This window comes from Canis aureus, chromosome 17 (genome assembly GCF_053574225.1).
Source record: "Canis aureus isolate CA01 chromosome 17, VMU_Caureus_v.1.0, whole genome shotgun sequence".
Taxonomy (NCBI): domain Eukaryota; kingdom Metazoa; phylum Chordata; class Mammalia; order Carnivora; family Canidae; genus Canis; species Canis aureus.
The window spans coordinates 8,888,006-8,910,573 of NC_135627.1; the positions used below are offsets into that span (position 1 = coordinate 8,888,006).

At 40.3% G+C, this 22,568-nt stretch overlaps 1 protein-coding gene and 1 long non-coding RNA gene across 2 annotated transcripts in view; one reads left to right on the forward strand and one right to left on the reverse strand.

Moving 5' to 3' along the window:
• LOC144287746 (uncharacterized) overlaps positions 1-9,493 on the reverse strand; it is a 31,833-nt gene extending 22,340 nt beyond the window's left edge. Inside the window, exon 1 of the long non-coding RNA XR_013355512.1 lies at positions 9,060-9,493. This is a non-coding gene — a long non-coding RNA (uncharacterized LOC144287746). The remainder of the gene's footprint in view (positions 1-9,059) is intronic.
• SLC10A2 (solute carrier family 10 member 2) lies at positions 1,649-22,568 on the forward strand. Its single transcript, XM_077855011.1, has 6 exons — positions 1,649-2,230; positions 9,539-9,657; positions 13,916-14,004; positions 15,103-15,278; positions 17,564-17,721; positions 20,265-22,568. The coding sequence occupies exons 1-6, from the start codon at positions 1,854-1,856 to the stop codon at positions 20,390-20,392; spliced, it is 1,047 nt and encodes a 348-aa protein (XP_077711137.1). The 5' UTR covers positions 1,649-1,853; the 3' UTR covers positions 20,393-22,568.

Genomic DNA, 22,568 nt, shown 5'->3' on the forward strand with positions numbered 1-22,568 from the left:
TTTCCCAGGAACTGGCCTGCAGCCAGACAGAGCTAATGGCCACCCACCCAGGCCAGCAGAGGCAGTGTGAAGCCCACCAGCTGAAGAGGGGCACTCCTGGAATAGAAGCTGCACCCACGAAGAGTGTGAACCATTGTCGACCCTTAGGGACATTGCTCAATGTTTTCCCAGCAGCTCAATCCCAGGTTAAAGAGACAGCACCCCTAGGACCCCAGTAGCTGGGACATCTGACACAACCGACTTCTTTGCTTGGTGCTCACAGCTCATGTTGACTCAAGTTATGAAAAAGGTAATTCCCCATATTGACTTGCTCTGTAAATGCTATTCTCAGTTGTAACCAGAAAACTCAATTTCCACCAGCTTTGGTGCCACGGTTGCCACCCTGATGTAGGTATTCTATGGTCTTGATACGCATAATGTGGTCCCCTAGATCGGCATCGGCACTGCCAACTCTGAGTTCGTCAGAAATGCAAACATCCTGGGGTCCACCCTAGACTTCCAGAATCAGAATCTGCGTAATAACAAGACCCCTAGAGGATTCACGTGTTTTAAGAAGTTCTGTTCTAAGGTTCTTCTAATTTTCACCAAGCCAGACTGAGTTTCAGGGGGTCCAGTTACCAGCTGGGTGACTAAATAAAGACCCTTAAGTCTTCATCTGTAAAATGGGGATGCTCATCCTACTTAATTTAACATGATTAAATTAAACAAATCAGGAATAATTGTCCTATAAAATGAGAATCCTGATCAAAATGCTCAATTTTATTCTTATGCTGCATCTTGACTCAGTAATTGGATTACAGACTCCTGAGAACAGGAACAATCTCTCTTCTACCTTTTTTCTTTTATCCTCCTAACACACCACGTACAGTGTCCTGCCTATAATAAGGTTGACTATTTGATGTTTACAAAACTCAACCTCTCTTGAAACCTCCAGGCACCACCCCCACCACAAATAAAAAATCTGATTTCAATTCCTGACTCCAAGCACAGAGCTCCTGTCACTCTGACCTAATCCTCTGAGGTTCATCCCTCTAAATAATTGTATTGTCTCTATCGAAAAACAGCACTTTGTTACCATGACGACACACACATAATCGCTTGTGTAATTGTGGATGGCTCTCCTAAGCAGCCCCCTTCCCTCCAGACGACACAGGAAACAGTCTACCCTCCCGCATGTTATTCCCCCATAGGTTTGCCTCAGGACCCTACACAGTTTCTCAAATTTACATAACCTTTATGACCGCTAGAGACCAATAGGAGCAGACTGATTGACACAGTAGGAAGATGATTTGGGGGGAGGAAAACTAGAGGTCTGGGTCCCAGGTCAGAGCCTGACACTATTTTGCAATCTAACATGGCACAAGACACCCGACTTTTCAGGACCCAATCCCCCCCCTATTCAAAGAGAGGTGAGTGAACAACGTGCTTTTCTACAGCTTACCTCTCTGATGTTCTATCATTTACTGACTTGTTTTTTAAGTGTCACTTAACTGAAATTATTTAACAAACCTTCGCAGCATTAAACATTAACACAGATCTTTTTATATGGCACGGTTCATTATCATGCCAATAAATGATTAATTACAATTCTCTGACTGAGCCAATAATTTGGCAGTACTTTTATGATTCATAATTTGTGTGTGTTGTAATGTCACCTCTGAAAACTGACAAACTAGCATTTACTGTTTTTTATTGCCTCTCTGAGGTGGCTTTTGAAAGAGACACCAAGTGACACATGGTTAAGAAGGGTTTAAAAGTTTGACGTGGTTGGATTAGGCATTATTTATCTCCTGAGGAGCAGAAGATCGGCACTTTTGTGGACTTCTGTGACTATTTGAGCAACAAATCCAGCAATGAATAATTCAACGGGCTGTTCGGCCAATGCCACAGTTTGCAATGGTGCGTCCTGTGTGGTAGCTCAGAATAACTTCAATGACATCCTCAGTGTGGTACTGAGTACTGTCTTAACCATCCTCCTGGCTATGGTGATGTTTTCCATGGGATGCAATGTGGAAATCAAGAAATTCCTAGGACACATAAAGCGGCCATGGGGCATATGCGTTGGCTTCCTCTGTCAATTTGGAATCATGCCCCTCACGGGATTCATCCTTTCAGTGGCCTTTGACATCCTCCCTCTCCAAGCCGTAGTGGTACTCATCATGGGATGCTGTCCTGGAGGAACTGCCTCCAACATCTTGGCCTACTGGGTAGATGGCGACATGGACTTGAGGTAAGATATCTAAGCCTCTGCACACTGCAATCACATTGAATGAATCTTTTCAGAAGCCTATGTCACTGTGATGTCCATCTGATCTGCCACTGATCTAGGCTACAGCTGAAGAGTTAAACAGAAGAAAATAAATGCTTTCACTCACAACTGCTTAGCTATTGGAATTTGGGGGTTATATTTTGTGTTTTTGTTTTTTAATCTAACTCAGCTAACAGGGAGTTGACTAATCACTGCTTATCTTTGGGAAAAGATTCGAAGTTTTTCAAAAAAGAAATTCTAAAAAAAAGAAAGAAAGAAAGAAAGAAAGAAAAAGAAAGAAAGAAAGAAAGAAAGAAAGAAAGAAAGAAAGAAAGAAAGAAAGAAAGAAAGAAAGAAAGAAAAAGGAAGGAAGGAAGGAAGGAAGGAAGGAAGGAAGGAAGGAAGGAAGGAAGGAAGGAAGGAAGGAAGGAGGAAGGAAGGAAATTCTTTCTGACCCACAAATGTACCTGAGGAAGTTTTCCTCGTTGGTATCAGCAACAAAACAAAGCAAACCTTTCTTTGTGGTGATGAGAAGCTCTATGAGCAATCATGAAATCAAAATGTTCATTTAACAGTAGAATCTGTGCTGAGATGATGGTCAGCTCTACAAATACAGCTAGATCTTTGAACAAGCTTTTTCCTGGTATAAAGCCTTAGGAAAAATAAGGGAAGGGAGAAGAAATGTGTGGGAAATATCAGAAAGGGAGACAGAACGTAAAGACTGCTAACTCTGGGAAACGAACTAGGGGTGGTAGAAGGGGAGGAGGGCGGGGGGTGGGAGTGAATGGGTGACGGGCACTGGGTGTTATTCTGTATGTTAGTAAATTGAACACCAATAAAAAAAATAAATAAATAAAAAATAAAGCCTTAGGAAGAATTTGTGTATTTACTTCACTTCTACTGGCATTAAAAGAAAAAAAAAAAAAAAACCTGCAACAGCTTTTTTTAAATTATGCTTACCTTACTATAAAATAAACAGAAATGGTTTCTCTGCTTCCCACAGAGTAATCTAAATTGTAATGTTTGCCCAATTCATCCCATGCCAGTCTGAACTAGCAGTGGGAAAAAAAAAAACTGATAGAAATAAGATGACGCATTAATGCGATGAGACTGAGAATTTTAATGCTTTAAGTTGAATAGAAAAATGTCTTTGTCCATACCTTACAATTCCTCATTTCCCGGGAAAGGTATGCATTTCTGCAAAGCAGCCAGGTGTTAATGTAACATATGCTTATTAAACACTGTACACAAAAAAATAAAAAATAAAAAAAAATAAACACTGTACAGTAGGCAATCAGCTCTGTTAATCACCAGCTTAACAGAAGAGCGAAGCTTAAGATATAGAAATGTAACCACTGCAAAATGTAAAATTGTACTCCATGTTGATCCAGTGCCTACTGAGCAACTGGGAGCCTTCCATCTCATCTCAGCTGGTGCTGATCTTCACAAAGCTTTAGAAAAGCCATACAGACTATGCGTCTGCACTTCACATAGTTTTCACTTAAGGAAATACCATATCCTCCTTGAAATAGATTTTTTTTCCTAAGGAAGGCCTGTAAGGAATGCAGGATGGCAAGTATTGCTCAGGTTTAGTTAATCTGTGAACCACCATGTAGCAAAAGGTTCTTTTAGGTTTCAACTTAGTTTGATATGGACATAAGCACACAGAGGTGACAATTCCCAAAGCCAGTACCCTCTAAACTGCGGAGAGGGGCCTGAATTAAATATGGGACTTTGATGTCCGCTGAAGAGCTTTTACCTAATATCTGTAACTTTTCAACAAAATGGAGGTCTTATGCCTCAACATAATGCCATGTATAATCATTTTGTAAGATGGAAAAATATGCATGATGCTGGGTTATTTGGCTGTTGAAACAGATTTCATTCCGCAAGCTAAAACTGGAGGGACCCAAACTAAAAGCTCCAACTTACACTTCTCTGTGGTTTTAAGGAAATCTTGTTTGTCTTGAAACAGATGATTATGTAATCCTATCTACCTCATATAACAATTCCTGTAAAAAAAAATAAAATATTAAAAAATAAGAACCAGAGTAGAATTTGAAACCCTGGTAGAAAACAGCCAGCTGAATCACTGTATATGAATTGTTCAGCAAGTCAAAAGAATCCCTAATGGGACATATGGCATTGAAATTTTTAATTTTCAATCTAAAAAGTGTGTACTCCACAGATCCCTTTTGTCTTGCAATAACAAAATAACACCAACAGCTCTGGTCCAGCAGTGATGCTAGCAATTCCACCTATCCAGAACTCAAATAAGACCCAGTAGAAGACTACACACCCCAAATACATCCTGCTTAATCTCATAAATGTTCCTTACACAGGACCTTCTTATTCTCCTAATCCTAGAGTTCTATTATGCAATTTCCCAGCACGAAGGATAAGACATAAGAAGTGGGGTAGGGAATGAGGCACTAGAGGGGCAGGCCTGTGTCCCACAGCAGCAAGTGGCCCAGAAAGCCTGACCTCAAGAGAGAAAACCAAAAATGCCTGCAAAGCAAAGAAGGCAACTCACAAGACACAGCAGCCTCTGTATCATCACTTAATCTACAGCCAAACAGCTCTTTAAACACAATGACCCAGAAGACATGGCTGTATTTTGGCAGAGCGAGTAATAATGTTTATCACAATGCTCATAATCATTGAAAGGAGCTAAATTCTGCTACTATATAAGATGATGACATTATGCATTGCATATGTTAAAGGAAAAACTGTTCAAATATTTCTCTAAAGCAAATTTAGGGATTATCACCTCAGCTGTTGGGAAATAGTTCTCCAACACATTCTATTCTTCTGGAGTCAATTCTGTCCTCTAAGAACTTTACCTTCTCCACTTCCACTGGAACTCCAGCAATGGCAGCCAAGATATGATCATTTATACCAACAGTATCTGTACTGGTTACTAGTTGCTTGAACGGCTACCACACAATGCAAGTAAAACTACTCCGTCTACATTGACTTTCTTGGATGCGGTTTCTGGGAGAAAAAAATAAATAATTTCCCCCCAAGGACCCTGTCCCCTCCTCACCCCCACTCCTATCCCTCACCCACCACATTATTCCCCCCTCATACCCTTGTGTCCTCCTCCCCCCCTCATCCCCGATTTCCCTCACCCCTTCATTTCCCCCTAGGTTACCTCATCACTCCTCACCCCTACCATTTCTTCTGAACCTGGGAAGCATTGCATTTTGCAATCTCTAGTGGAAAAAAAAAAAAAAACAGCAAAAAAAAAAAATAGCAGACAATTATCCTTAACAAAATTATGGACCTTGCTCATTGAAATACAGCAAGAGATATTTCAACTCCTTCTCAGACCATTCTAGCCTAGAAAATTGTTGCACGAATTTGATTAGTGTACAGGTGTTTCCTCCTGCTCTAGCTATGCGGTGGGCATCCTATGCACAAATGTTTCTGGGAAAAATGAAGGTGACACCTTCAGGTAAATCTGGTGACAGGACCCATAGTTCAAGGGACAAAAGAGATGTCTGCTTCTTTTGTGACTGCTATATTCCCAGAGATCCTCCAGTTTCAAAACCTCGTTTCTTAGCAGTGGCCTCAGCCATGCAAGGACTTTTCCTTCTCATTTTCCTTTCCTTGACTTCTTTGGGAAATCCCTGCTCATGCATCCTTTCCTCCACTTCTCTCAGTTCCTTCACTAAATCTATTAGCTGCATTCCCTGTAACTATTTTCTAGTGCTAATAGTTTCTAGATTTTCCTTCCACATCCTTTATTTTCTGGCTAAATATTGTTGCATTTTTCATCTTCCAGATAAGTTTTCTTGTTTTTTTTTAGCTGTTCAAGATGCCAAACCTCTGGCTTATGACAAATTCAAAGCAGTCTCTCCCATTTAAACCACATAAACGTCCAGCTCCTCTCTACTCTAAGAACTAATCTAACAGTATTGGACTTTTTCTGTTTTTTCTTCTAAGTAACCAAACTTTGTTTCTCTATTTATTTTTATTTTACTAGCTAGTATTGAGTTGGCACTATTATGAGCCATACTCAGTACAAGTATTCCACATAATTCTAAGAGAATTCCAAGATAATCCTCTTGAGGCCAGTACTATTATTTTCTGCATTTGACAGATGATAAAATTAAGGCTCAAAACCTTTACCAAAGTCACAGAGGTGGTACATGTCAGAGTCAGAATTTGAATCCAGACCCATCCACTTATCCCTATCCAGACTCTTATTCTTTGTTCAACATTGTATCTATTGCTTATCACATCCCCAATTTCTAGCAACACCTGTATACACTTTGTTTGATCCTTTGAATTTGGTGTTTCACTTCTAACATGATAAAAGTCTGTGCATTCCTCATCACTGACTTCACCAAATTCCTTAACATTTACTGAATTCTCACTTATTGTTTTTATTTCTAAAAGGAAAAAAAGAAAACAGTTATCCCCAGTGATTAATAGAGCTAATGCCAAAAATTAAAGACAGGAGATTTTTGCTTTTTTACATATTTCCTCATTCCAATATAAATTCATGATAGTATTTCTATCATTGACATCTATATGTTTCTTATAAAATTTCAGATTTCATTCATGTAAAATGATTTTTTTCTTTTGCTAATCTGTTCTCCTACATTGCTCCCCAAAATTATGACTTGTGAATTTTTTAAATATTTTATTTATTTATTCATGAGAGACACAGGCAGAGGGAGAAGAGGGCTCCCTGCAGGGAGTCTTATGCAGGACTCATCCCAGGACCCTGGGATCACAACCTGAGCCAAAGGCAGACACTTAACACTGAGCCACCCAGGTTCCCCTACCTTTGAAATGTTTTTCATCTCATTTTGAGTGTTTCGATATTGTTCTCATATGAGTTCAAATGGCACCAACTTCTGGCCACCTATTCTCTTGTATCTCTGCAGTGCCTCATGGTCAGGATGGCTTGCTAAAGCTAGACCATTCCCTTCTCCAACTGCTGACTTGTCCTTCTTCATGGTCTTCAGGAAACCGTTCTTGCCAAACCCAAAACCATGATGCAACTTCATAAATTGCCTTAGCGATAACTCAAAATTGAAGCTTTCACAAAGATGTTTGAAAGAAAAAACAAAGACAGAAACAGACTTCCTTCTAAACATAGTTCTCATAGTTTAAAACAAAAAAACTCTTGGCCTTCTGTTGGCTATACGATCCAGGTAGTGAGCACCACTCCCTTTGTGCACCCCCTCCTGTTCTCTCCACTCTGGAAAGTACATCAGACATACTAGAATAAAAGTAATTTCATTATGGTGCTAACTAATCCATTCTAATTTATTTTTTAAGTAAAAGATAAAAAAGAGAATGTCAAAGGAAGGGTATTTACAAAGTAAATAGAGTTTACAAAGTCCCGTATTTTTATTATAAGTAGGACTCCTTATGAAAAGTATTATTCTGGTTTAGGATTCTTCCTTAACATCTCTTTTTTGTATCTAAATTAAGTTAACCTGTCACCATAATAGATGGAACTTCTTGAAAACGTTTTATATACATCTCTAGCATTGGTTGGTGTTATACTATTTTAGCTCCACCAGACAAGTATTTTTTTTTCCTAAAATCTTTAAACACATTTTAAGTGAGGTCATCTCCAGTTTTTAAAAAATGATTATTAAGGAAGTTAAGCCCCCTGATAAATATTGCCAGTTTTTGCCAAAACTGTGCTTAGTTAGATACATTAAAACAAAATTCCTCACCTCCAGCTGTTTTCCTTAGAATTGTGTAGTGTGGTTGTTGGTTTTTGTTAGGGGCGGCGGGGTGAGGGAGGGGGGCACAGATAATGTAATTTCACTTTTTCCTTCAAGTTCACATCTAATACCTTTAAGAAATTATTACTCTGATAGTCTCCATGATACAACTTTCTGGAAAAAGAACTTTCAGAAAAATTTCTCCAGTTTCCTGATTCTGTATTTTGCCAGAACACAACACAACACAACACAACACACACACACACACACACACACGTAAAGGCAGGCACACACACTATGGCTGGATGGCTAATACAGTAACTGACTTTTAATAAGAGCCTTGCATTATTCTAAGTACTGGACTCGTTGGGTCATTAGTCCTCACAGTCTATGAGGTGGGGACGATCTTATCTTCATTTCACAGATAAGGAAGCTGGCAAAGGGAAATCAAGTAAATTACCTGAAGACTGTAGTACTTATGTAGTAAGTGGCCACACCTGCTTCCAGCCCGGGCAGTGTCTGCCTTCAACATCTGGCCCAGACATTTAACAGCTCGGCTCCCCAGGAGGAGAATGTGCCTCTGTGTATAGGGCCCTTTGATGGGACCAGGAAGACCCACTACCCAAAAACCTCTCTTCCATCCACTGTCACATCGTTGAAAATAGCACCATTCCGTATAAATTCCTCCATATCAAAAGCCAAAGATACGCAGCCAGATTTGCTCACTAAAATACAGATGCTCTCAGGAGGAATGGTACAAAACCCTGGTTCTTCTGAACACACATTTGGTAAAATTTCTTAGTGGAAATAGAATCCAGGCCTCCCCTGCCTGCTTACATGTCTTCTTTCATTTTTTTTTAATTTTTTTTATTTATTTATGATAGTCACACACACAGAGAGAGAGAGAGAGAGAGAGAGAGAGAGGCAGAGGGAGAAGCAGGCTCCATGCACCGGGAGCCTGACGTGGGATTCGATCCCGGGTCTCCAGGATCGCGCCCTGGGCCAAAGGCAGGCGCCAAACCGCTGCGCCACCCAGGGATCCCATTCTTTCATTTTTTTTAAGTCAGTTTCCTATTTATTTTCTCAAGCCATAGGCATTGGGGCAATAATCTGTTTACCTTGGAAAAAGACACTGAGGCTCCCTCTCTTGGACATGTGTTCTCCTCCAAGGTCCCAGGGAGGCCTGTCTCATCTCAGTACAGACAGATGCCGCAAAGCTCCTAAAGTTGTGGCTGGTGTAGAGGCGTTTGCTCTTCTCTGATTGGAGGTCCAAAGGGTGGCGTGTCCAAGCACCTTGTAACTTTTTAAATAATGAATTGAAGCAGTTATTAACTATCTTCTTTGATCCTCGAGAACCAAGGGGGAGGGAGGAATGACCCAAGACAAAGTAGAAAAACAAATCCGGATCTCAGCATTTTGCTCAAGGCTGGGACCTGTACAAAGATGGGCACGTGTTTGTGTCCTTCCATCAGCCTAGATGCTGCTGCTGTTGCTGGAGCGTCTTTTGTGGGACTTCCTAATCACAAATTGCACCATGAAGCAAGCTTTCCCCCTAGAAAGCCCAGCTGGACGAATCAACCTGCCCATTTCCTTTCAGCATCAGCATGACTACATGCTCCACGCTGCTCGCCCTGGGAATGATGCCGCTGTGCCTCTTTATCTATACCAAAATGTGGGTCGACTCTGGGACGATCGTCATTCCCTTTGATAACATAGGTAAGTCATCCCCCTGCAAGATTTCTGGATATCCCCCTCCTATTCTCTGTTCATCGTCAGGCCAGGCTCAGTCCTAGCTAGTATTTACCTCTGGCACCAGCAGCAGCGTTGACCAATCCGGATTTCATTACAAGTCACACCTGCATTTGAATACGGGTTGGTAGAACCTAAATCCCAAACCTTGATCCCAAGGGAAAACCTGCTTTTCCTCCATTGAAATCAGCAGAGAGCGGGGCTGACTTAAGGCACAGCCATCTGGACCTGAGGAAGCCAAGATTGCTGGGCCACAGGGTGCTCTGTCCTTTCTGTAAACCACAGGACAATTAGTTTATGGGAATAGGAGTTTGCTCCCAGATACTCAGATTGAAGAAATAGAGAAAAACCATTTTTCCACTAATGATTTAACATTAGGGCACCTCATAAGCAATCATGAGTGTGACCCTGGGAAACTACCAGATAAAACATAGTGTAGATAACACCCGACTGTGAGCCACATCTTGGTTTAGAAGTTGATTGCCTGGCACAGTCTGTATACTATGCCCCAGAAGTCAGATCTGCTAGTCATGACTCTGTCTCCACTCGTTTTGCTCCCAGATGTTCACACCCACCCCAAAGGGACTGTGTTTCTGTTTCTGGGACAACAGATGACAGTAGAAAATTAAGTTGTTTGTATAACATGGAATCACGGCCAAGACAAAACGGTTCCTGGCCTTCCCAAACCAGGCATTTCCCACAGAACCGTAGTCACAAAGGATGAGATACAGGTGAGACGGCACATATCGCCAGGTACATGGCATGCTGCATAGTCTTTATTCAGCTGACTTTATTCAGGGCTACCTCAGGAGGTATGGGTGTCCACTGAAGGGAGCATAGCGTAAGCAAAGCTAGATGGCGACTCAGAAGGATATTTGTAAAGGAATTCTTGTTGGCATGGGAAGCTGGACTGGCTATATCTAAAGTCCCTTCCATCTCTACGAAAGATGCTTCCCTGTGATACTAACAGGACTGAGGTCTATACAACTGAATTAGAACAAACACTAATCTGGGACAATCTGTATTGACACACCTTACTCAGTATGGGATTTCTCCACACTAGGTCCTTCTACTGATCTGAGGAAGTCTCTCATATCAGATATAATCTCCTGTGAATAAGTTTTAAGGTGACCCTACAGAATCAATCACCTGCTACGCCTCAGGCTCCTTAACTCTCAGTCTGCCCCCTTGGAGGGCACCTTCTTTCAAGCTAAACAATGTAGACTGCTTGAGTAGTGTGCACTGTAGGTCTCTCAAAGAACCTGTCTGTTGAGTAAGGAGTTTAAGTCTGTATTACTTAGTGTTTTAAAAAATAATTTAAGCTTTAAAATATTCTCCTCTAGATGTTCATTCCTGCCTGGAAAACACTCCATGGCCTCATTGAATAATTCTAACTATACCATGAATGACTTAGAGCACATCCTAATAATAAGTTTTTTAAAAAAGAGAACATGAGAAAGAGTAATTAGCAAATGAGTGGCAGCCAAGATCAGGGCAAAAAGGAAAATAGAAAAAAAAGAGAGGGCAGCCCCGGTGGCTCAGCAGTTTAGCGCCACCTTCAGCTCAGGGTGTGATCCTAGAGACTGGGTATAGAGCCCTAAGTAAGGCTCCCTGTATGGAGCCTGCTTCTCTCTCTCTCTCTCTCTTTTGGTGTGTGTCTCTAATAAATAAACTAAAAATCTTTTAAAAAAAAAGAAAAAAGAAGAGGAAAATACTTTTGAAAATGTTTAATGAGTTTGAAAAACAAGCTATTAACTCTGCTTCATCACCATTTTGCCCAGGCTTTTTTTCCACCCTAACCTTCTTACTATTGGCTCTTCCTAGTCCTTTAAGAAAACAACCTAGTTACTTCACAGGTTGTTCTCACTACTTTTTAGATGAGGAAGCAAAGGCCTGGGTGACTAATTTGTCCTGGATGAGCAGTGAGCTGGAAGTGCCCTCTGGTCTGTGCATCCTCTCCGTGGGCAGGGCTGCAAGCCTAGGCTCCCCACGATGCCTGCCAAACTCTGCAGGGGCCACACTCTGGCTGAGCCCTTCCCATGGGGATGTAGGGGTGGAGGAGGGTGGCCGCAAGGCTGGGGCAGCTGAAAACAGCTGCAGCAGATTGCTGCCCCAACCCCCGCCCTGACTCTGCCATCTGTTTACGGGTGTCTAGCACCATGAACTGTGCACCTGCTTCATCACCTAATTCCCATGGCAGCAGCATGAGCTAGACACAACTCGACCCACCTCACAAATGGGGAAACCAGAGCACAGAGGAGCTGGACAGTTTGCATCATCCCCACAGTCTGTAAGGTTCCACTCTGAGTCCATCTGGCCCCACACCACCCTGTGACTGTCCACCTCTCACTTTTATCCACCCTTCTTTCCTCCCATACCTGCTCTGTGAACTCTATTAAAGGCCGATTTAGGGTTCACATGGTGTAACTGCAAGCAGATGATTTCCCATCTGACTGGACAGGCATTTGACACGGGAGTGGGCAGGGAGTGGGGCAAGGGTCAGAGGCACATCAGGAAATCAAGAAGAGGGAAAACAGCCCTGAGAAGGAAAGAGAATCTTTACCCCCACTGAAGAGTCAAGAGTCCTACACCCCCACCTCTCCAGGTGGGAGCCACACACTCTGAGTGCGAAGAAGGGCAAAGAGTATTGATGGGTTTCTTTTTTTTTTTTTTCCCTCTGGTCAACTTCTGACTCTGGAAAAACTGTCTCTGGCCTCATCTGGGTGAGAAAGGAAACACAATTTGGGCAGGTGGTCCTGCCTGCATGCTTATCCTGCAGCCTTGAGCTGCCAGGAAGAGATAAAGACTCATTGGGAGGAGCCCAAACCTGGTGAGGCAGGGTCTCTCCTTTCATGGAGCCAACACATTAAATATATATACATTACCAAAAACCTAACCACACTGACATTCCAAGCCCAGTATTTGCACTTAGATTGAAGCTACCACACTACAATCAATTCATATCAAGAAGGTTTTAATTTAAAGCCTACAGACTTTACACAATTTAGGGAGTAGTCTGGACACCCGGGGGAGGAAGTCTCCTCCCAAAGTAGCAGGATGTAAGGCTACCCAGAGGAGATTTTTCTGGGGGCTCTTACCAGCACATCTATCAACGACTCTTCCATATCCTGTGTTCCACCATTTTCTCCCCACCCTGTCCTTCCCCCACCGCCCCAACCTCCCGCCTGCCCTTTTTTTTCCTGCTATAGGTATTCCTGGCCATTACTTAATCCCTTTGAGTAATTTCTGAGAAAAAATAACTGCTGACCTTTATATTGTCAGGAGGACCAGAAGACTACAAAGAAATTATGTTTTCATCGCTGTTGTGATCATTTTAAATTCATATTTACAGCCCTGGAATCTAGAATCCATTCTCCAGTCCTCATTGAATCTACTCCAACACTAAGCAAAAACCACTCTCAAAATCTCATTATTCAATTCCACTTTCCCCTACTGCTTTAAAAGGATATTTGAAAAAGAAACAGCCCATGAGAAGTTCGAAGCTGTTGGTACTATATTATATAAAAGCAGTGATTGGACCAATGAGTGTTAAGTAACATGGAGAAACAAACCACATGTCATGGGAACAGCAGTAAATTTAACACAGGGAAATTGAAGTATGACTCTTTTATCTGGCTGGGTGAGCACGTTCCTGCAAAGAATTATAATTACTTGAGAGGTCGCCAAATATATTATCTCACAGAAAATTTAAAGCGTGCTTTTTCAACCTCTTCTCTCACCTCTCTGCTATAGATTTGAATAACCGAGCTCGGTCTGAGCCAGAAGTCATTGGCCCATAAAGTGCCTGGAGAATTTTGAACTTTTTGTTTTATTTCTGCTACTGTGAAGTTAACAGGCAGATGTAAAATATCTGGGTAAAACATACACACAAACTTTAAGAAGGTATTTTTCCTAGGACATAAAAACCCAAAGATCAAAGAAGCCAAGATTCTGACAAATTGAAACGAAGAGTGTCAATATAAAGAACTCTAAAAAGGATTTATATCTTCCATATTATCAGTGCTCTGCCAGTAATATTAAATTATTTGCTGGAGTGGGTGAAGGAGGAGAGTTTTGTTGTTGTTTCGCTTGTGTCTGTTTTGTGTGCTCAAGAAGGGAGACCCACCTACTACCTAAGCCTCTTCCAGGCTGCTTACTCTTTTGTCTTCGTCTTTCCTGTACTATGTGTATTCTGCTGATCAAATCCCTCTTCTGTCATTTTTAGGTACATCTTTGGTGGCTCTTGTTGTTCCGGTTTCCATTGGAATGTTAGTTAATCACAAATGGCCCCAGAAAGCCAAGATCATACTCAAGGTCAGTGTCCCATGCCATAGGTTGCTAAGTCAAATGCTCCACAGTGTGAGTTGCAATAATAGATCTCTCCAGCCACTAAATTTATTTTCTTATCATATTATAAACCTCCATCTGAGGAGACTTCAAGTGTTAGATATGCCATCCACTCTTCTACAATGCCACCTACAAGGCCACCCTTCCTGGCCCCACCTACAGGGAAGAATTCTATCCCCACTTTGAGATATCAAACTCAAACACCACCTCCTGCTTTTACCCTACCCTGCACTCCCATGGCACGTGGCTCTGATCTCTGTTCTGTGGGTTGGTGTTATAAAATAGACCTAGGTAGCTGTTTTTGAAAACATGTTTCTTTATCTCTGAATCCATATGGCCAGTCCAGTACCTGGCAACTGGTAGATATTAGTACCCATTAATAATTAGTAATCATGCATTCCCCTTCACCAGCTGTATTTGAGCCAGGTGAGATGGATACAGATAAAAGTGGTATAGATAAAACACACAGATGATGTAAATACCCAGACATTAATACAGATAAAGATATAGATATAGAGGTACATATACCCCACTGATCAGAAGACAAAATAAGCTAGGTGGTTTTTCTTTGTTCCTTTGGATCCCCCCTCCAAAAAAAAAAAAATAGTTATAATCTCCAAATTTTTTTAGTGTGAAAAGGAGAAAACAGTAATAACAGTGGTTTTGTTTTCATATGCTTTTTTAGCTTTTGTAGAATTTCATATCCCCTTTCTCATTATCATTATAACAAAAAGTGTCTGGGGCAAGATTTTATCCTCAATTACAGATGAAGAAACCAGGACTAAGAGAAGTTGTGTGACTTACCAAAGGAACGAGAGCAGGAGGAATTGAATCTGGAGCTCTTGTTGACTGGGCTTTCTTCCTCTCCAACAGGATAATTTGCAAGCTAGAACATCTTCTTCAGGCTAATGGAGCTCAGACTTTGAAGGTTCTGTTATTTTTTAAAAATGAGAACATGGGACAAGCACCAGAGTTTCTGGTGGGCTCACCACAGTCATCAGGAAAGGAAAACCCAGAGTGGTGACTTTGCTATCAAAGTTAAGTCAACTTGTATCTTCCCTCCAGGTTGGGTCCATCACCGGGGCAATCCTTATTGTGCTCATAGCTGTCGTCGGAGGAATTCTATACCAGAGTGCCTGGATCATCGCTCCCAAACTGTGGATCATAGGAACACTATTTCCTTTGGCTGGATACTCTCTAGGGTTTTTACTGGCTAGAATATCTGGTCAGTCCTGGCACAGGTATGGTGTTTTGATAAATCAGACTGGGAAGTTTCTTCTTGTAACAGCTGTCGTATGCATTTGTTATGGGCTGCTGTAGGGGAGGACCCCAGATAATGTGGCTTAAACAACAGAATCTGTTGTCTTACAGTTCTGGAGGTTAGAAGTCCAAACATCAGCATGTCAGCAGAATGGTTCCTTCTGAGGGATGTGAAGGGAGTTTGCCCCTTGGCTTGAAGATGGCTGTCATCACATTGTCTTTTTTCTATGAATGTCTCTGTGTCCAAATTTCCCCATATTATTTTCAATCATATTGGATGGGGGCCTACCCTAATCACTTTATCTTAACTAACTATATCTGTGATGACCCTATTTCCAAATAAGATCACATTCTGAGGTCCTGGGGGTTAGGACTTCGGCAGATGCATTTGGGAAGACACAATTCAACCCCTAACAGTTGTAAATACTGATAACAAACTCAAAATCTTTCACCTGTAATAACATTCACCCCATTTCTGAATATGTCATGATACAAACTCATTCATTCCTCAATTATACTAGTCCCCTAGGAAGAAAATATTGACTGCCTCTTTGTTGCTCAAATGCTTGGGGACCATTCCCCATACAATGTACATTGAGCTCTTCCAGTGTCTCACATTCTTAATCTCCAAGCAGAATAACTTCAACAAAAGCACTTAGGCTGGCCTTGTCACACACAGGGGCTCCACCAGTCAGCAGTAGGATGAACTCACCATCCCAAAGTGCTGACATTAGAACTGGGTTCATCAAATGTGAGTCTGGTACCGAGGAAAAACTTTTCCTCTCCTACCAGTGCATCTGAATCCATGGGCAGGTGTCAGAGTTGGAGCGTGTATGAGATTGGGAAAGAGATGAGCACCACTGGTTAGTGGGGAGTGTTACCTGTCCTCAGGCTGACCTGGCTTGCACTCTGACCTACCACCTCCGGACCTTGGGACCTCAGAACAGGCTTTCACTCTTCCTCTGACTTTTCTCATCTGTAGAATGGGGGCAGTAATACCTACCCGATAGATTTTTATCATGATTTAATCAGAAAAACAAAACCCACTTAAAAATAAAGGAACTCTAACAATATTCTATCTTGAGTGTTTTCTCAGCCCCTGCTCTATGCACTGCACTGTTACCAAGGGCATAATTGAAAAGAGTGAAATGAGCCCACTTTGAATTTATGGAACACTAATATAAATGATCCTACTCTTTTCATATCTGTATTTTTTATTTATATATACCTGCTTTAAACATATATGTATTGCTTAATATGCAATTTTATTTATATTAAATATATTACCTTTTTAATAAAGATTATAACATAATATAAATATTATCTTTATATATAAAGATATATATACATATACACACATACACATATATAAAGATACACACAGACATATAATATCTGTATAGATACATAAGGATATATTCCACTGCTCAGGAGGCAAAATAAGCTAGTAACTGTTCTTTGTTTCCCTGGACAAAAAAAAAAGTTATAAACTCTATTGTTTTTTTAATGTGAAAAGGAGAAAACAGTAACAACAGTGCTCTGTTTGCATATGCTTTTTTAACTTTGCAGAACTTTTATCTCTTTTCTCATTATCATAACAATCATAAAAGGTGACTAGGGAGGGTACCTGGGTAACTCAGTCAGTTAAGTATCCAACTCTTGGTTTTGTCTCAGGTCATGATTTCAAAGTCCTGGGATGGAACCCGAGTCAGGCTCCCTGCTCTGCTTGTCTCCCACTCTCTCTGCCCCTCTCCAATCTGGCTTTCACACTCTCTATCTCTCAAATGGATGGATAAATCTTTTTTTTTAAGGTGATTAGGCCAATATAGAATATTTATATAGTATATACAGCATATAATGACACATATTAAGAAGTTATATATCTATGTAGTATAAATAAAAGTTTATGTTGAATATATACATTAAAAGCAGATATAAATATATAGACATATATGTATCTGTTCTCATATCTGCTTTTTTTTTTTTGAAAGAGAGCACACACGTGCACATGTGCAAGGGGAGGAGAAAGGGAGGGCAGAATGAGAGGAAGAGAGAGAATCTTAAGCAAGCTCCACAGCCAGCACAGAGCCCCATGAGGCTCAGTCTCACGACTATGAAATCATGACCTGAGCCAAAATCAAGAGTCAGACGTTTAACCAACTGAACCACCCAGGCATCCCACATTATACCTGCTTTCAATGTTATACAATAACAAAGCAAAAAATAATGACAATAAAAGCATAAATCCTTGTAACATGTCTCACAGGTGCCGGACAGTTGCTTTGGAAACAGGGATGCAGAACACTCAGCTGTGCTCCACCATCGTGCAACTCTCTTTCACCCAGGAAGAGCTCAATGTTGTGTTTACCTTCCCACTCATCTACAGCATCTTCCAGCTTGCCTTTGCTGCAATATTCTTAGGAAGTATGGAATAATGCTAATCACATTGTCACTGATGACGTTCCTCTTTGAGAAATCATTGAGTTGCTAATATGACATTTTTTAAATAGCCTTTTTGTGGTGGTGAATTATAGAAATTAAATTAAATTTCCTTTATGTGATAGCAAAATAAATGGGTGGAAAAGGCCACCTGTAATGTAATCATGACTTCCCAACTGTAGATGAAAACATTGCAATTTTGTCAGAAGTTTTTAGTAAAGATTATTTATTTTTTTATATTTTATATGTTATATATTTACATATATTTTATATTTATGTATTTTATTTATTATTTTTAATGAAAAGTAATAGAGTTCGAGTCTCTCCACTAACGTTCTTTTTCTGAGTAATTGGGGAGGCATATTAACCTGCTAGGAACATTTTACTGTGTGCCTTTCTACATGCTTCCAGGAACCCCAATTGGTCATTTTTTTCCAAATCATCATCTTGATATGCTTTGTAAACATGGGACACTTATCTAAAAAAAGAGGTATACAAGAGATATTTATCAGGCTAAGTCATGCTGGAAGACAGATTTTTGTGCATATGCATGTGCACATGTATTAAGTAACATCCATATAATTGGAACAGTTAAAACAAACATGTTCCTTATTTTAGGTATAAGGGATAGCTTGCCTGATTTTTAATTTTACTCCACTGTAGCATATGGCTGGGATCCTTAGCCCCTGCCACCTGCTGGCATTCACCTAGTTAAAGCTTTCCTTCATTTTGTTCTCCAAGGACTGATATGTTTAACCTTTATATTTAAACTCTATTTTTTTTCTAAATAAGAAGACTGGTGTCTTAAGCTTCATAGCTTTTTAAGGGAGGTTTTATAGTGAAGGTGAAAGACAAAAATAATGTGAGTGTTAAGTTATAGAATGCCCAGAGTCCACTGTTGTTTGGCCTGATTTTACTTTTTTACTCCGCTCCAATAGGTATTCCACTTGCCTATGGTCACTAATACTTCTCTGCAGTCCTGTCTTGAACTCTCAAAGCAGAGTTTTTCAGAGAAAATAGACTGGTTGATAGAACACTTAAGTGAATTTACTAGTTGAATAACTAACTCAAAAGGGACTCATAGAAAAGCTGAAGGAATGATGGAAAGGCAGGAACTGGTATTGGTCATACCTTCCCACATTTTTATCAGTAGGAATAAAGATGAGGAAGTCATCTTTATTAATTACATGCATTGCCTTGGAACATATTTTGGTAAAAGGATTAGAGGTCTAAATTTGTTTTTTGGAACAAGGAAAATAAGGAAAGGAGGAATGGGAAGAGACAGAAGGAAGGAGAGAGCAAAGGACAGAAGGAAGGAGAAGCGAAGTAAGGAAGGGAGGGAGGAAGTGAGAGAAAGAAAGAAGGAAAGAAGAAAGAGAATAAACAATTTGGTTCAATAAAATAAGCAGCATGTGTTGGAGAAGTCCCAGATGAAAACAGTTTATAATAAAACTGTTGAGCTATTTTAATTAACCACAAGCTCAATTCAATAGATTCAATAGCTCAGTAGCTTCAGAATTAACATATCACTAAAAGCTCAGGGACCAACAAAGAGACGTGGATCTTGACATATTAAGATCTTTGAAGCAGGCCACTGTCTCTCTCAGTTGTGTATCATGACAGTTAACATTTCCTGTCCACTAACTATTCTTCCAGGGCCATACAAGTCACCTTACTATTTCATTTAATGTTCACAATCACCCTCTGAGATAGACAATATTACTATATCTATTTTAAGTGTGAGATTCCAATAAATAATACTTTCTCTTCCTCTGTTGACTTTGGAACCAGTTGAGAAGTAGAAGAAATATCAGGTATTTAGATAACAAAATAGCATTCTTATTACAGATAGAGCTTAATTAGAAAATGTGGCTCAAAATTGTGACCAAATGGGCTTATTAAACCACCCCCTCCACTGCCCCATACATGTGCCCATATACACACACATGCACTGCTCACCTCCCCTCACCAGGGAGTCTTCCCAGGTGAGCTGACCTCAAAAATATGCTGAGAAGCCACTGCCACCAGGGACTAGTAGCTTCCTAGAAGAGATGAAGGCTGGTCACAGATCAGCCAAGGCTCCCACTTCGTGGGGAAGGAATGAGTGAAGTCAGGAGAGACGAAGTGTTATTCCAGCCCAGGTCTTCCCACAAAGAGCACTAGACCAGGGTCCTGGACACTGTGCCTTAGCATGTATCATATTTACTGAGTACCACAATAACTGGGACATGGTGGGCACAGAACAGGTGTCCACTACTGTTCTTGGTGAGCACAACCTGTGGGGCTGATGCCTACAGATGTCATGTGAGCAAGTACCTACCCCCTGTGGTTGTGTGTCAGGTCTTCCTGAGATACAGCCATCCATGGGTGGCTATGGAACTCAAGAATGGGTTCTGCTTTCTCCAACTAGCGTGCAGCCTACAGAAAATGCAGGCTGATTTTGACTCATAGATTATAATCACTGTCCAAAGAAAGATTGCAGCTAATTGTTAGGAAACTTCACTAACCTCCTCTGTATTGCTTTCTAGTTTATGTGGCATACAAGAAATGTTATGAAAAAAACAATGCGGAATTTCCAGAGAGCAAAGACAACGAAACGGTCTCTGAGTCATCGCTCTATAAGGTGAATGAAGGATTTCAACCAGATGCAAAGTAGACACGAAGTGGAAAAAAAAGAAGAATTCTAAAGTACATGCTTCCATGATAAGATTTGTTTGTTTTGATGGGATATTTGGCAGGAAAAAGTTAAAGTGAAAATTTAAATTCCAATTGAATCCATATATTGGTTTTGGTACCAACTGACTGGTGGTCCAAATCCTTAATGTGACAAATATTTATATATATATATATACATATTTATATATATATATACATATATATATACTGTCTTTGTTATATATATATACTGTCTTTGAAATATGCCCAAGAAATATCCTCAGGCCTCCTACTAAAACTGGCATCAGTAACACTGAGAACCTCATAACTCCTGAACTGGATTCTTACCCAGAATCTCATAACCCAGAGACGAGCACCTGACTTTTTTGTATCTTAACATAGATGCAATGAATTATTATTATTATTGTTGTTATTATTATAAGTGACCAAGATTTTCTTCAGTATTTATGATTGTAAAAAATTGAAGTGAAAATCTTCCACTGACATATTAATTATTACTTTGAAATGTTGCAACCTATTTATTTATATAACTTTGTAGTGTAACATGGACAAATATCTGACTTCCTGTATTTGAAAAAAAAAAAAAAAAGCCTTCTTCAGTGACAGTCCAAAAGCAAAAATTAGAAAAAAGAGTTACTAAATAGAATTCAATCACCAAATTAGAATCAAGCCCATAACTCATCAGTGATATTTTATACATTGGTTGCTCTGCCTCAAGAGTCCAATGATGCCACTAGATGTTTTAGGAAAAGCAGAATTCTTTCCTATGGCTTGATTTTGGCAAAGAGCTCTTTAAGCTCTTCCTCGAGGGATTTCTTCAAGGTTTGCCTGCAGGAGGTGGGTCTGTTCAGTTCATGGGAAGGCCCCCATGGTAGGCATCATGGAGCAGGGAGAGGACAGGAGGCCCAAAACCTGCAGAAGTACTGGAAAAAGCGCCACTACTCTAGTGGGTGAGTTCAGTTCAATGGGAGAGCATGGGAAATGCAAAGAAAAACACAAATAATGAAGGCCCACTTGAAATGCATGATAAGAGTCAGTTAGATGTGCACAAGTGCATTATCAATAAAAAGAATTAAGTCAGGGAACCACAAGGGAAGTGAGCATTAAACAGTAGTTAAAGAAGAGGACATGCCCAGGGCCCAGAAGTAAGAAAGGTGTTGCCAGGTGAGTTCTCTGCATGCTATGAGTAGGTGTCACAAGAGGAAGCAGGGAAGATTTGATCAATGGCAGCAGAGTTTATTGTCAAGGGGGAGACAACTGGCCACATGCTAGATCTAATTTAATTCCTTTTCCTTCATTCTGCCACAACAGGGGGGCACATTCTTAACTCACTTCATAGTGGTTTAGTTCTGTTTTCCATTTGAGCAGTTTCCCTGCCTCATAGATTTTCTTTTGGATGCTTTGGCTCCAAAGGGCTTTTTGTACTCAGATGACATGAGTTCAGATCCTGTTGGGGCTCCTCAGCATTAAAAGAACATGAAGAGCAATTCATAGCTTTTAATGGAGTGTGAGGAATCTGTTTTTATTTTTATTTATTTTGGGAGGGGGGATCTGCTTTTAAAATTGTAACATTTACACCTTTTTATACAAGGTTCACATTTACGATTGAATAAATTTCCTATTTTTTTCTCATCATTACACAAATATATTAAAAGGAAATAAAGATTTTTATTAAAGGCCAGTAGGGGAGAGGTGGTACAAATTTTCCATTAGGGAGTTTCAAAGAACAGGCTTCCGGTGGTGCCAAAGGAAGACTTTGGGTTTGTCTGTTAAGTACTTCCTATGCTTTCCTCATCAAACAGACAACAGGCAGGTGCAGTAAAGCCATACTGTGAATTCCTATCTTCATTTCAACATACCCAGAGTCAAGGGCCCAGATGCCAGCAGCTGAAGCAAGCAGGCTTTTCCTCCCTATAGATCCAGATATGTGAGTCAAAACTTGGCTTTCTTACATAGTATAGTATCTTGTGAGTTGTGGTTTTTTTCCTAATGTGCTAGAGGGAAGAAAAATAGCTGAGCTTTGTAAAATGACAGCTCTCTATTTTTAAATGAGTTTGAAAAGCCGATTAAATTATGTATTTTATTGCCTCTGTGAATATCATATTAAATGAATATTTTATTTTAAAGCCTTGAATAAATGAAAATAATTTTTGTAA

Coding starts and splice junctions, on each gene's coding strand:
- SLC10A2 (XM_077855011.1), top strand. CDS start 1,854: ATGAATAATTCAACGGGCTGTTCGGCCAATGCCACAGTTTGCAATGGT. Junction 9,658..13,915: donor CATTCCCTTTGATAACATAG/GTAAGTCATCCC, acceptor TGTCATTTTTAG/GTACATCTTTGGTGGCTCTT. Junction 14,005..15,102: donor AAGCCAAGATCATACTCAAG/GTCAGTGTCCCA, acceptor TCTTCCCTCCAG/GTTGGGTCCATCACCGGGGC.